Genomic DNA, 13532 nt, shown 5'->3' on the forward strand with positions numbered 1-13532 from the left:
CCCTACGTGTGAAAAGACCTTTGTGAAGAACAAAGGCCAGTCAAGTCAAGCTAATTCTCTTTTCTGAAATTTTATCTGACTTTTAGAAATTTTGAATATTTCTTCCTCATTTAACCTAATTTTAATCTTTGTGGCATTAGGTTAGTTTTTTAACAAATTTAAGTCATTTTATTTCCTACTCTTGTTTTGTTTTATGCATTTGTTGAGTTAACATTTTTTGCCTATATATTTTTTCCTCTTTGTGATCTTATTAGGATTTTATGTGCTTCTTAATTTTTATGTATATCTCTAGTATCCCTGCGTCATTACCACAGCTGTATTTACTCAGTGCAACATGGACTCAGTTTCTCCACATGCCAAACCCTCCTTCTGTTTCACTTTTTGTGCTAATTTTCTTGTTTGAGACTGAGTAAATATTACTTGCAAGATACATAATCACAAGCTGATAAACTGGAGTCAATGTCTTGCCAAATCACCCTTCAAAATGTAGAAAAGCAGTGCGTTTAACCAGCTAGCTTTCCCCTGAGCCACAGCTTAAAGAAGCAGAAAAAAATTGCCATTACAGCATTATTATTTTTCAATCATATTAGTTGCTAAGATAAGTAGATTGATTATGAACAGAGCAGAGTTAGGAGGTAATACCTCATCTCTAGTTGAAAGGCTGTAGACACCCAGCTATATAGTCCAGTTTCAAGGTCTCATGGTCTGATCAATATCTCAGCCTGGGTTTCATCCCCAGAGCCCCTAATGGCAGGAACCTCTGGAGCCTCAGTAATGCTATCTGTTTAAAAGGGGGGATGGACTCAGGCCCTTAACAGCATGCTGACGCTTTCATCTGCAATAAATCCTAGAGCTGGAAAGACAGCTCACCATAGATACTTCGCAGACCAAGAAACATCACAAAAAGTAGCCCTTCAAAAACTATCACAAGAGCAACAATATTTCAGTTCTGGCTGCCCCATCTAAGCACTTTCTTTTTTTTTTCCGGAAAGCTCCTGAATAATGACCTCCATATAACATAGGTTGAGCTCAGCTCCCTGCTGCACAGCGCTTTGGATTTTGGATGCCACGGAGAGAGCACAGTGGCGATCAACCTCCTCCAGTCTCAGGCCCTGCAGTCTGGATCCACAGAGAGGCACCAAGTAATGGCTTCCTTATGGGCTCCTGATGCAAGACTGATGGGCTGACAAAAGGTATGTTAAATATCTCCTGTTGTAACTGCTACATCAGGGCTCTGACCTTCTCTAAAACATGGGCTTAACAAGGGATTCAGAGGGTCAGCTCAGAGGTGATCAGTCACTTGCAGGGACATGAGGTGGGGCTCATTTTCTTAAAGGAAGGTTTGGGATTAGTGCTCCCGGGTGTAGCGAGAAAGTCATTGGGCTGTCAGGAAGCTGTATGTCTCTGATTGGCTTGGACAGTTTGCTTGGAGAAAGCGAACTAAAATGATATGCACAGGACAGGTTAAGCTCCAAGATAAATAAGACAACTTGCACTCCAAGGGAAAGGAAAAAGAAAAAAAGAAAGGCTTTCAAGGAGTGATGGAGAAATATATATATATATTTTTTTTTTACCTGAGAACAAAGAAGCATGACGAGCTCCACCACTGAGGTGCTTGACTTCATACATACGAGACCTATCAAGACAGCAGATGAAAAGAATAGATATGAATCAGTAGATAGACGTGTTTCAAACAGACAATCTTTAAGGATCAATATTTACTGCATTAGTTAAGACAGAAGATCGTGTTTTAAAGATAAACAATGCAGCACATACATTAAAATTTCACCTGGATTCACCACTGAATCTGGCTTCAAACTCTTAGCTGTGTTTCCAATTTGCTATTAAACTATTTAAGCAACATCTGTAACAGATAAGCATTCTTCACACAACCACATCTACATTTACACATTCCACACGCTCACAGCAGACATTCACAGCTTCTTCCCCAGCCTCCGTCCTGCAGACGGTGAGCCACCGAAGCAGACAACTCTAATGAAACATGGACAGGTGTGAAAAGCTCATTTGTAGAAACGGTGCCTGCAACTGGTTTTATATTCTGCGCCTTTCTGCTGCACCTGGAGAGAATCATGAGAGGTGCAATCAGCAGTGAAAGTAACTCTCAAGGACTAATTAAAGATGAGGCAGACTAAAACTCAATATCGTACCTGTGCTTTGGTTCAAAATATGAGGTTGGGTGATAAAGGAGACTACAAAGCCTTGCAAAAGTGTCCATATCCCTTGAACATTTTCACAGTTTGTTACAACCAAAGCTTTAGTGTGTTACCAATTTTCTGTAAAAAGTAGAACAGAATTTTCAAGTCGAAGAAAAGTGACGAATGGTTTTAAAACACCTACTGCAAAAAAAAGCATTTGCTTTCAATCCCCTTCACTGCCATGCTCCTAAATAAAAATCCATTGTAACCAATAACCATAAGAAGCCACTTCATTAATAACATATTTTCTGAGTAAATGCAACTATGAAAGCCTCAGATGTTTATGCAAGAATGTTATAGAGGAAAAAGCATCCTGAAGACCAAGCAAAACATCAGACAGGTCAGAGAAAAGGTTGTGAACAAGTTTAAAGCAGAGTTACATTATATAACATAATATTAGGTTCAGTCCATCATCCAAAAATGGAAATAGTATGCCACAGCTGCAAACCTACCAGGACATGGCCACCCACGTAAACCGACAGACTGGGCAGAGAGAGCATTAACCAGAAAACAAGCCAAGAAGCCTGTGGCTCCTCTAAAGGAGCTGAGGAGACCCACATCTCAAGTGGGCGAATCTGTCGACAAGACAACTGAAAGAAGAAAGCCGTTACTGAAAGAAAGCCATAAAAAGTCCTGTTTGTAATTTTGCACCAGTAATGCAGCGAAGACAGCAAACAGAAAATAAGGTTGAGACTAAAACCTTTAGGCATTTTTGGCCTACATGCTAAATTGTATGTGTGACACATTCCTTTTTAATGTAACTCACTCTGCATAAACCTGAGACTGGTATGGAAATTCATGTTCCAGAACAACAAAACTCACTAAAATCACAGCAAGAACTAGAATGGAAGGATTCTGATCAAAGTATTTTAATGTGGTGGAATGATCCAGTCAAAGTTCAGAGGTGGATACAATTGAGAATCTATGTCAAGTGCTGAAAATTTCTGTTACAAACCCTCTTTTTCAATCTGATTGAGTCCTGGTTAACATACAAGAGCATATTTTGAGTCTCTAGATGTGGAAAAATGGTAGAAATATACCCAAAATTACTTGCAGCTGCAATTACAGTTAAAAGCAATCCTAAAAAGAACTTAGTTCAGTTGGGCTAAACACAGATACATACCACACTAACAAGTTGTATTTCTGTCTTTCCATTTCACAGTTATGCAATGTTTTCTGGTGGTATTTCACCCATTATCCAAACACATTGTCGTTTGTTGTTGTAACACGGCAAATTGTGAAATACAAAATCAAGGTATGAATACATTTGCAAGGCACTCCATACTTAATATCAGTTTCGCAATTGCAAAAATTTTTAGGAACTGTTTGGACTTCATTGTGCTTAAATTGAATCAGTGCAACAAATCTGACAAAAATAATCTACCTCCCAAAAAAGGACGTTAAAGTTTAAAATTTAAATGTGCAAAAGGGCTAATCTGCGTCAGCTAAACAGAAAATAAAGTAGAGGAAAAAAGAGAGAGTAGCACTGCAATGATACTTTAAAACCTTGAAAACTCGTTTTGAAATTTATTGCAGTTGAAGATGCAAAATTAACATGGAGATAAAATTTCTACACCTACAAACATCCATTTTTAATACAAAAAAATAGCAAAATAAAAATGGATTGATCATTTAGAGGTGTCTTTTTCTTGTTCCATTTAACAGCGGAAACTACCCAAAGGAACATATTGCAAGTACTCTAAGAGGAAGTGACCCTTCTCTTGTACATGGAGTGCCACGTTTGACCCCTTGTTATAGCAGTGACATGCGAGCCATAAGTCAGTCCGGTCTGACAAGGGAGTCAGGTGGCCGACTGACCCTGGCCTTGTGCTGGTAGACAAACTAAATGCATTCTATTTAAACACTCCCTGCCAGTCCTTTCCTGTAAACAGCGCAGGGTTGAGGCACGGGTGAATGTGGCATTGTGGGGTGATGTGGCGGCAGGCTGGGCCACTCAAGGGACAGCGAGAAGCAGGCGGCAGGCATCACAACAGCAGCAGTGTTCGTGCACAGCCCTTACCCACCAACTCCAAGTGCAAAGCTCTTAATGCACTCAACATAATTGCTGCAGTGACCACGCATCTGAAAAGGGGGTGAAGGAACAGGGTGAGGGAACGGGGCACAGGGGGCACAGGAGGGCTTGACCCAAGGCAATCAAAAGAGTGATGGATGGGCGGTAATTACTAGTAAATGGAGCGCCTTTGCACTGCAGCACAGTATTTCAACTGTGTGCCTGGGAAGGTCCAGGAAGAAAAGTAGAGAGAGAAACAGAAAGTACAACATCAGCATGAGCACAAACAGGCCACGGCGAATTCACTCTGAGGTGGCTCAACACAGCTAAGCATTCTATAAGCGTTTAAGTGTAAGTGAGGAATCTGTGTACTTCTTATTTCAGATCAAGTTGTTTTAATCCAGAACAGAAAGGGCTTTTCAGAGACTCAGACAGGGTTAAACATGTCTGGTGAAGAGCGCAGAGGACCCAGCTGTCTATCTACGACCTTGTTTGTGGGGTTACAGTCTGCAGCCCGAGATCAGCCTTGGTTTGTCAGCTTGGTCAGTCTGCTGACAGACTGTGAGTGAAAGGGTAACAGACATATTCACACTTGTCAAAGCTTTGCTACCTGAGTTTTCTTTCCTCCCTCTTGACATTGAGCAAGAAGCCTCAGCCAAACGTCAATCCAAGACATCTTCTCAACATGTTTGTGGTGCAACCGTGTTGTACGAGAGTAAAACGTCTCGTTGGTGCAATGTTTGAAATGAAGTTTGGTTTGGTAAAGGGGATTACTTTTCGATTTTCAGAGTCAACAACAAACTAAAAAAAAAAAAATAGATAAAAAAAAATATCATAGAAATTACATTTATTTTAATTTATGATCTAGATAAAGCACACATGCGTTGTCAAAGGAATTCTAAAAACGTCAAAGGAGCGCATTGTTTCAGTTGGCTTCACTCCACTGCATCTACTGCTAAGAGTACGAGTGGTTTAAGTTTACTTCTACGAGAAAACAGCTGGAAAATTAGATAGGATCAAAAATTATTTTGGCTTGTAAGTTAAAAGGCCAAAAAAGTCCACAAATATAATTTGCACTGTGCAGGCAAACATTTGCAGACGGAGTGTCGCACATGTGCATGCCGACTGAAGTGCCATCGTGATCTTGTGAATGCAAGCCAAAGCCTGGGGAGCAGTGTGTAAGCGCTCTCTCATATGAGTTCATGAGGTTAGGCACAAAAAGTCCTGACATGATTTCAAGCTAAAGCAGCCGTGACATGGCATAGATGTGTTTTTTTCTGTGTACGGTAATTTTGCAGTGAGCAACTGAAACTGAAGGTTAGGGACGATTAAAATTGTTGGGATACCTTCAAATCCGTAAGCATTGCACACACAAAAAGCTAAATATTTTATTCATAATGTTTAAAGTTTATTAAATGAGTTGCCAGAAAATATATGACACAAGTTTTCAATGGTTGGATGTAGCACAAAGCAACACGGCACCACAAGCTATTTGTTTGGTTGTAAAAATAAACCAGTTTCATTTTTACAACTGCATCCAGGGAGTGACAAAGAAAACCAAACATTCATAGGAGATGAAATGTTAGGAACTCCTGCTTGTGTGCAAAAACTGACTTTCTCGTCCAAGGTTTCTGCTGAGGGTGCACACATCGATGGAGCAGCCAGTCAAATTAATACTGTACAACAGGAGGCTGACAGAGACATGAAAGCAGACAGCATTTAAAATACAACAACCATACCTTCAATTAGTAACTCTTGTCCATGGCTGCCCAGCAGAGTCCGTGACAGAAAGGGTGCAAAGTCCACAAAGATCTCTCTCAACAAGGGAGCCACCTTCTCCAATGCTCTCTCTAATTTTGTAGTAATGCTGTAAAATGAACACCAAAATATGTCAAAAGAGTACAGTTAAACTGAAACAAAATGAAGATAATGTTGTAACATCATATCAAGCTATAGTCAGAAAGAAATTACTAAATTGGCAAACAAGCACAATGCTGCCAGCAGTTAGTCAGCTTTCCAGGGTTGTGGAGGAGGCAAATATCACGAGTGTGGTTGCCATCAACAGAAATGTCAATAACAAGTTGTGTGAACACATTTAAGCAGCTAGCTGATTTTTTAGAGAGACATGTGGCCAGGGCTACAAGGGAGATCACAGTAATTCAGGACTGGAGAAGAAGAGCCGTACAGTAGTCACTCCATGAGTCCGCCTGACGTTATCTGAACACCTTCAGAAAATCAGCGATCATGCAGCTATTCAACTCAGACTGAATACAGAAAGAGATGCGAGTCGAGCCTCAGCTTATCTCTGTGCTCTTATGTGTACACACAAAGATAAAAAAAGGCAACCTGAGGAGAGCTGTAGCTTGTTTTCTTTCCTAAGACAAGCAAAAAGCAGATAGACAGAGAGAGACAGCAAGGCTTGGTGTAGGATTTGGATGGATGTGTAGTGTAATCTGCCCCACAGCCAGCTGAGAAAACACAGCATAGGCATAACACATTGGCATAAAACGGAGGATGCAAGCTGAAGGTTTAGGTGACTCGCACAGATGGGCCTGCTTCTCCGTAGGCTGCCTGTAATCCTGTCAGAGAGCTAAAGGGTTTGGGCTCAGAAGGTGTCAGTTCTTTAGGTAGTGGATTATGGTCTATTTCACAAAAGATAAAGACGGAAAGAGAAGATGCAACCCTTGTTAGATAAAATGCTTCACCAACAAATAAAGAATATCTTAGAAAAACTGTATATGTATATATATATATATAAGAAATGTATTTTTTTAACTTATTTATTTTTTGGAGCACATATTTTGGCATAGGTGCTTTACTCTCCTCTCAATCTGCAGCAGGAAAAGAATATAATCGATTTCAGAGTCTACCTAAGTGTTACTTACTTAGGTAGACTTAGTGTTACTGCAGCCATGGAAACCAAATTTTTATTCCTCTAGCATAACACTTGGACAAAGATGGACTGTGGAGAAAGATCTTGTTTTGTAGCTATTGAATGTACGGAGGTGAGACAAGGTCCTAACCAGATATATGTGCAAAGCTATGCACATGTCAGGCTTGATAAACATAAATGGGGATTTCTAAATACATAAAATCACACAATTAGGATAAATAAATACATATAAAAAATTCATTACACACACCCAACTTTGTAGTCCATCAGTGACACAAACTGAGTTAGCAACACAGGACGGTAAAATGGTTAAAAAGACAAGTTGTACCTCATATTTTCAACTGTGTCTTCAGGCATGGGGGCCACGGTTTGCACGGCAGGAAGATTTTTACTCGTCGCGCCGTTGACTAAACTGGTGGAAGACGATGCAGAGGCGGAGGCCGCCTCAGCGCCGCCTGCAGGGGAACAAAAAAAAGTATTCGACATTTATGAAGAGCAGAACTATTCCTAGCTATATTCAATGTAAATAAATTTAATAGGTTTTAGATGTCTGGTTTCAGATGTCCCATCTGCAAAGTTAAGCAGACATGGAAGAACGGATGGATGTTTTAAATGTAAACTTTTTAATTTTAAATGTTACACCACATTTTAAAATTCTAATACTATAAAACACAAAACCTATATACATATATATAGCTCCAATAAAATCAAATTTTGGCACCCTGTAGACTTCAGCTCAATTCTCAAAAGTTCAAATTTCAACAGTTAAAATCATCAGTTTCCCTCTTGTCTGTAGCTAAGTCAAAATGTGTCGAAGATTCACTTTGTAAAATTAATATATTTACTAAAACTATTTCCTCAACTAAATTACCTTTAATTAAAGCTGTGATAATCAGGACACCTATTCAAATGTGAAGCATCACATTTATACGAAAGCAGATGGTCACCTTTAAACTTTTCTCCCTAAAAGGGAAAAATCAGGCAAATGAAGCTCACGAGGTCTGGGTGTAAATGTGGGGTTCTAGCTAAAAGAAAGCACATTTTTTATTTGGATACATTTCTCACATTCCTGAGCCAGGGGCTCATAAAGGAGAGGGACACTTTCTTTCCAAAATTAGCACACTGAACTTGTGGGGAAGCTCCGAATGCTTTGGGTGTTAAAAATATTTTTTGAGACTAGCAGACAACATAAGCTCTAAGGTGAAGCCAGTTCACCAGAGAAGAGGGCCAGGAAAATCAGCATGACAGCAAGAGAGGCAGGTAATGAAATCTGGCAGGGGTACATTTGACATTTCAAATATATGCGTGTAAATTCATTCTCACTTTTAGAAAGGCTTCAGTTTACAGTATATTACAAACAGACTCAATCTGGGGCAAGAGGAGGTACAGTAATGTGTGAAGAACGGTATTTTTGAAGTTGGTTGTGGACAATGGAGGATCTTGGGGAACAGAAAGCAAAGAGAGCCATCTAGTGGTTTTAGATAGCAAAGACAGGGTCAAGAGATCAAAATGGCCAGTTTTGTTTCTATTCTTGTTGTGGCCTAAAGAAAACAAAAAAACGTGGGGCAACCAGGATGAAAAGCACACCTAAAGTGACAATCATCTAAAATTAACTATCAAATATGGAATGTAGATTTATTAAATTTTGTATGTCTACTTCAAGTCCCTTTTGTTATGCCCACCGGTGGTGTTGATCATGCTTTTAGGGGTTGCAGAGGCAGCGGCAAAGATGTTGGGGGTGCTGCAGCTTGAAAGCCCAGGGGAGGTGCTGGTGCTGCTGGATCCCAGTGTGTTGATCGCAAAGCTGCCAGGGGAGGTTTTCTTCACAGGAACCACCACACTCCTACAGGAAACACAAGGAATGTGTGCCATTCATACAAACAAGAACAAAAGTGTGTGGACATTAAATAAATATTTCACATAGAATGAAATTTGCAGGTTTAATCTCTGCTGATTGAAAGCATAAAACACCTAATATAATTTTACAGTTTGAGAAAGACTCAAACTGTAAAACACAACTAAACACGACTGAAATATTTATGTGGTTTAACTTATGGCACAAACTAGACGAAAAAAGGGGCTGAACTTTATGTGAAACTAACATGTTTTTACAGGGAATAAAAAACTCCTTAACTAAATTAATATACAAAAAATGGCCAAAGAATGATTAAGCATTTTTTTATAGAAAGTCTTTCAAGTATCTTCCAGTCCAACATTTTAGTATAACTTTTTTTTATTTAATTGTGGTTTTACTTTTAATGCTAAGAATTTAAATGTTTATAACTGCATTTCCTTTTATTCAAACTAATTTCAACTCTACTTTCTATACATCTTTGTACCTTATCGTGTTTAGTTCAATTTTGTTTGTTTTTTAGGTTTTTATTTACTATGAAGAGTGCCCTTTTCATACAATTAAAATAAAAACCTAATTACCAAACAACTTTGGACATAGGACTTGTACCCTTTAAAAATTACTTAAAATTCTTAACTTTTGTTCCAAAAAAGGAAATATTTTACATGAAATAGAAATAAATAAATTATTATGTCTAGGTGATGGAAGAAACAGAAGAAAGTAGTTTTGTTTTTCATGTCTTACTGCTTTTCGAGTCTGACAGCCTAAGCATGCCCACTCATTAGGCAGGGCATGTGAAAAGTAAACATCCTGACTTGTAACCGCATCTTTTAACCCATAGCATTTAAAAAAATACACTTGCTTCTACACAAGAGACATAAGTAAATGCATGTAAAGATCTGCTTTTGAGCTACTCTCGTTCCTCTACATCTGCTTTTTGCTACCAGCGTCCCTCTGTGACAGCAAAAAAAGAAAAAAAAAACATTCAAATAACTCCAAAAGAGCAACTGTGAGAATATTACTAACAGGACCGTGGATAGGAGCCTTTTTCCCCCCCAAAAAAGGAAAGCCTAAATGCACGTGCATATTTTTTGTAGTTTCATTGTATGTTGTTAGATTTAGAATTAAATATATTTTGTTTCACTGACAACAGTAACAAAAAACAAAAACTAAAAAAAATTAATTCCAGGACTATGGATTCACCCCCATCCAAGGAAAGTAAATAAAATGGAAAAACAAAACAAAAAGAAAAATAAGTAATGAAGATGCGTTTTGATCTTTAACATGTTAAACTTAAAACGTTCCCAACTAAAAGCTCTATAAAACAAGGTTTGTGGTTTTGTGATCAATCTCAGCAAATTCTCACTATAAATTAGAATTTCCTCTCACTGTTGTCCCTTAAAATACCAAACACTTTTTGTGTGTATTTTCAAAAATGAAAAAAATGGTGAGATTGAATGGTGTATGCTTCTGAATTAAAATATAAATTATTTCCAGACTTTTACACACATTTCCCAGATGGACTAATAAGTGTGAAGGCTGCTATAAATAAATAAGGTATTTACCTTTACCAAATGAGTTGCTTCACAGAGGTGGTGTATTTTACCCTCGCATAAATCTTTGCTCTAAAAATAAAAATAATTAATCTTACTTGTAAATTAAATTAGTTTATTTTTAGCTCTCACGGTTAAAGCCCTAGAAAATTAAATTATCTCTACCTCAATTATCTACACAGTTAGAACTTGTGAGGGGCAAAAGGTTTTTTTTTTAATTTAATACACAAAAACACTAAGGAAATTAATTATGGTTTCCTTTCTATATATAGAAAGTACTACACTATACATCACATACTGCTAAAAATGGAAAAGGACAGGTCATTTATAAATAAAAAAAGTGACAGAAAGCATATGGAAGTAAAACCTGCACATGACCTTTCAAAAGAAAACAGGCAGCCTAGTAACTCAAAGTACTGTTCGCATGCAGTCTTTTTCTTGCCAAGGACTTAAAAAAAAAGGGTAGTGACTTTGGGTCTGCTGCAGCTCCCTGACAGTGAAGAGAAGCTTGTCCTTATCGGGTCTGCAGTTGGCCTTTGAGTTTGTGAAGGTGCCAGATAATGTCTCGTTCAATATCCTGCAGTTACTCTGGGTGACAAAGGCCAGGCCTTTGCACTGTCACAAGCTAAGCCTGTTGTCATCTGAAGCAAATCCCCAGATATCCTCCGTCTGCAAAACAACACACACTTTTGTCGTCTTTTGTGGCTGTTTTATATCCACACTCCATCTCCCGGATCACGAGCAAGAAGCACGCTGAGCTAGAAGCAAACCATTTTTGGGTGGTTTATTACCACTTGCCCATATTCTCCTCTACTACACCGCAAGTTTTGTCCAAGTTTGTTAAAACATTGATATTTTATTTATCAAAGTATTTTTTTTTTTTTGTAGATGAGCTACAAAAACTGTATATACCATTAACATATTTGGCTGCCCAGTGGACAGCCAAATATGTATCTTACACAGACAACAGCAGTAAAGCAAATTATTTGAAACTTGGATCAAAATCCACAGAATAATAAAGAAGAAATATTCAAGAAGTGCTTGAGAGCTTACTAAAATATTTATACCATCAGAGATAAGGCTGTGCTCTGAAGAACACTGATGACAAGTGTTATTTATTTTGTACAGCTATCTACAGTTATACTCTGTTAAATTGACAGATTTCAGACCAACACCAGCATGTTATTAATTGCAGAAACCATGTGTGAATTTATTTTTGCTTCCCAAAGTCATCGGAGAAGCAAGCATCTCTTTCTGCCTGGCCGAGATGTTGGATTAGATCAGCAGGATGTTGCTAAAACATAGACCTCTTTTCATGAATAATTCATAAGTCTAGTGCTCATGAATCATGTATAGATTATCTAGTACATATTTTATTAATAGGATTGTCTTAATTGAGTTGCAGAGAATAAAGCAAGGATTAATCTCAGAGTGAATATTAATGAAGTCCATGGCAACTGAAAGTGTAACCAAAGAAATATTTCCTTTATAAATCCCAGAGAAGATTCTAATCTAAAGGGCTTTATTAAGAAACATTGAGAAAATGTAAAGCACTGTGCTTACAGTGCCTTACAAAAGTATTCACATCTAGCAAACTATTTCACACTTTGTTACGGACGGACAAGCATCGACTGATTGTGGAGAGCCAAGTGCAGACAAGAGACCAGGAGGGTCAATCTCAGTGAATATTTAATTTAAATAGAAACTTAGCAATGAAAAAGATGCCCAACAAAACATAGGGAGGACATAAAGGAAACCTGTAAGGAAATAAAAGGAGGGAAGTGACGAGAATTAGTAAAAACTGGGTCCATATGAGTTCAATTAGTACCAATAAGTAAGGAACTAACTGAGGTAAAAATATTAAAATAATTCAGTGATAGTTGCACAAAGGGAAACCATAGCCAGTTAAAGAATGACCAAACAACATTGGACAGGAATACAAAACCAAACGAGGCAAAAGTTAAATAGTATTATGAAGTTTAAGAACCACACAAAACAGGTCAGTGATAAAGTTGTGGAGAGGTTTTCAACAAGGCTAGATTATCCAACAATATTCAAAGCTTTGAACATTATGGAGAACTAGCTGCATCCAAAAAACAATTCCAGGCACTACTGCAAATCTACCAGTCATCCAACTAAACTGACAGGCTGCAAAACATTAATGAGAGAAGCAGCCAAAAGGCTTATGGTAATTCTGGAGAAAATACAGAGGAGGGAGAATCTGTTCAACTATTAGTCATGCCCTCCACGAATCTGGTCACTATGGAGGAGGGAAAAGAAAAAAAAAAGACATTTTTGAAAGATAGAAAGAAGCCCTAAGAAGTCCAGTTTAAAAGTCTGTCAGAAGTGCCATATGGGCCATGAAAAAAGATGTGGAAGATTCTTTGAGATGAGGCCAGAATGGACTTTTGGACTGTTATGAACAAAAAAATATGTCATCATCCCCACAGAGGAGCAAAGATGAGGTATCATTATGCTGTGATACCTTCTTCAGAAACAAATCAATAATGCACTACTTTGTGTTGGTCTGTCACATAAAAACAACAAATTAAATTTGAAATGAGAACATGTGCAAAGGGCATGAATCCAAGGCACTACATTTCACTTGCACACAAAGAAAAATATATATATTCTCATGCGTTATTAAAGGACCAATAGTAAATCTAATCTGGAAGGTTGGGAGACAAAAGGAAGGAAAAGGAGGATTATTGAGGTATGTCTTTACTGTATTTCTTGCAGGTCAAGTGGAAGTCTGGTTGCTCTGCTGTTTAAACGTGTTCTCTATATGACAGACGGCCCCCTTGCACTCCACTCCAAGGCATTTTTTTTCCTCTTTTTTTGATATTGTCACTCTCAATCTACTTTTTCCCTGACAGACAAATGAAAGACCTTTCCATGGTTGGCAGCTCATTTCACTGGCAGGTGGCACACAATTAGACACAGCAAATAGAACCAGGAGGGGGGAGTGACATGAGAAGCATTAGACAAAGTTGTAAATGTGGTCAGG

At 38.2% G+C, this 13532-nt stretch overlaps 1 protein-coding gene across 7 annotated transcripts in view; it reads right to left on the reverse strand.

The window, feature by feature from the left end:
- The window catches only part of nbeab (neurobeachin b), a 229300-nt gene that overhangs the window by 101394 nt on the left and 114374 nt on the right, over positions 1–13532 (reverse strand). For all 7 annotated transcript variants that reach the window (XM_027999172.1, XM_027999168.1, XM_027999170.1 and 4 more), the window contains 4 exons: positions 8803–8963; positions 7449–7575; positions 5967–6094; positions 1575–1636 (listed from right to left, as the gene is read on the reverse strand). In XM_027999172.1, the coding sequence (XP_027854973.1) occupies positions 1575–1636; positions 5967–6094; positions 7449–7575; positions 8803–8963 (478 nt within the window). The remainder of the gene's footprint in view (positions 1–1574; positions 1637–5966; positions 6095–7448; positions 7576–8802; positions 8964–13532) is intronic.

This window comes from Xiphophorus couchianus, chromosome 18, assembly GCF_001444195.1.
Source record: "Xiphophorus couchianus chromosome 18, X_couchianus-1.0, whole genome shotgun sequence".
NCBI lineage: Eukaryota > Metazoa > Chordata > Actinopteri > Cyprinodontiformes > Poeciliidae > Xiphophorus > Xiphophorus couchianus.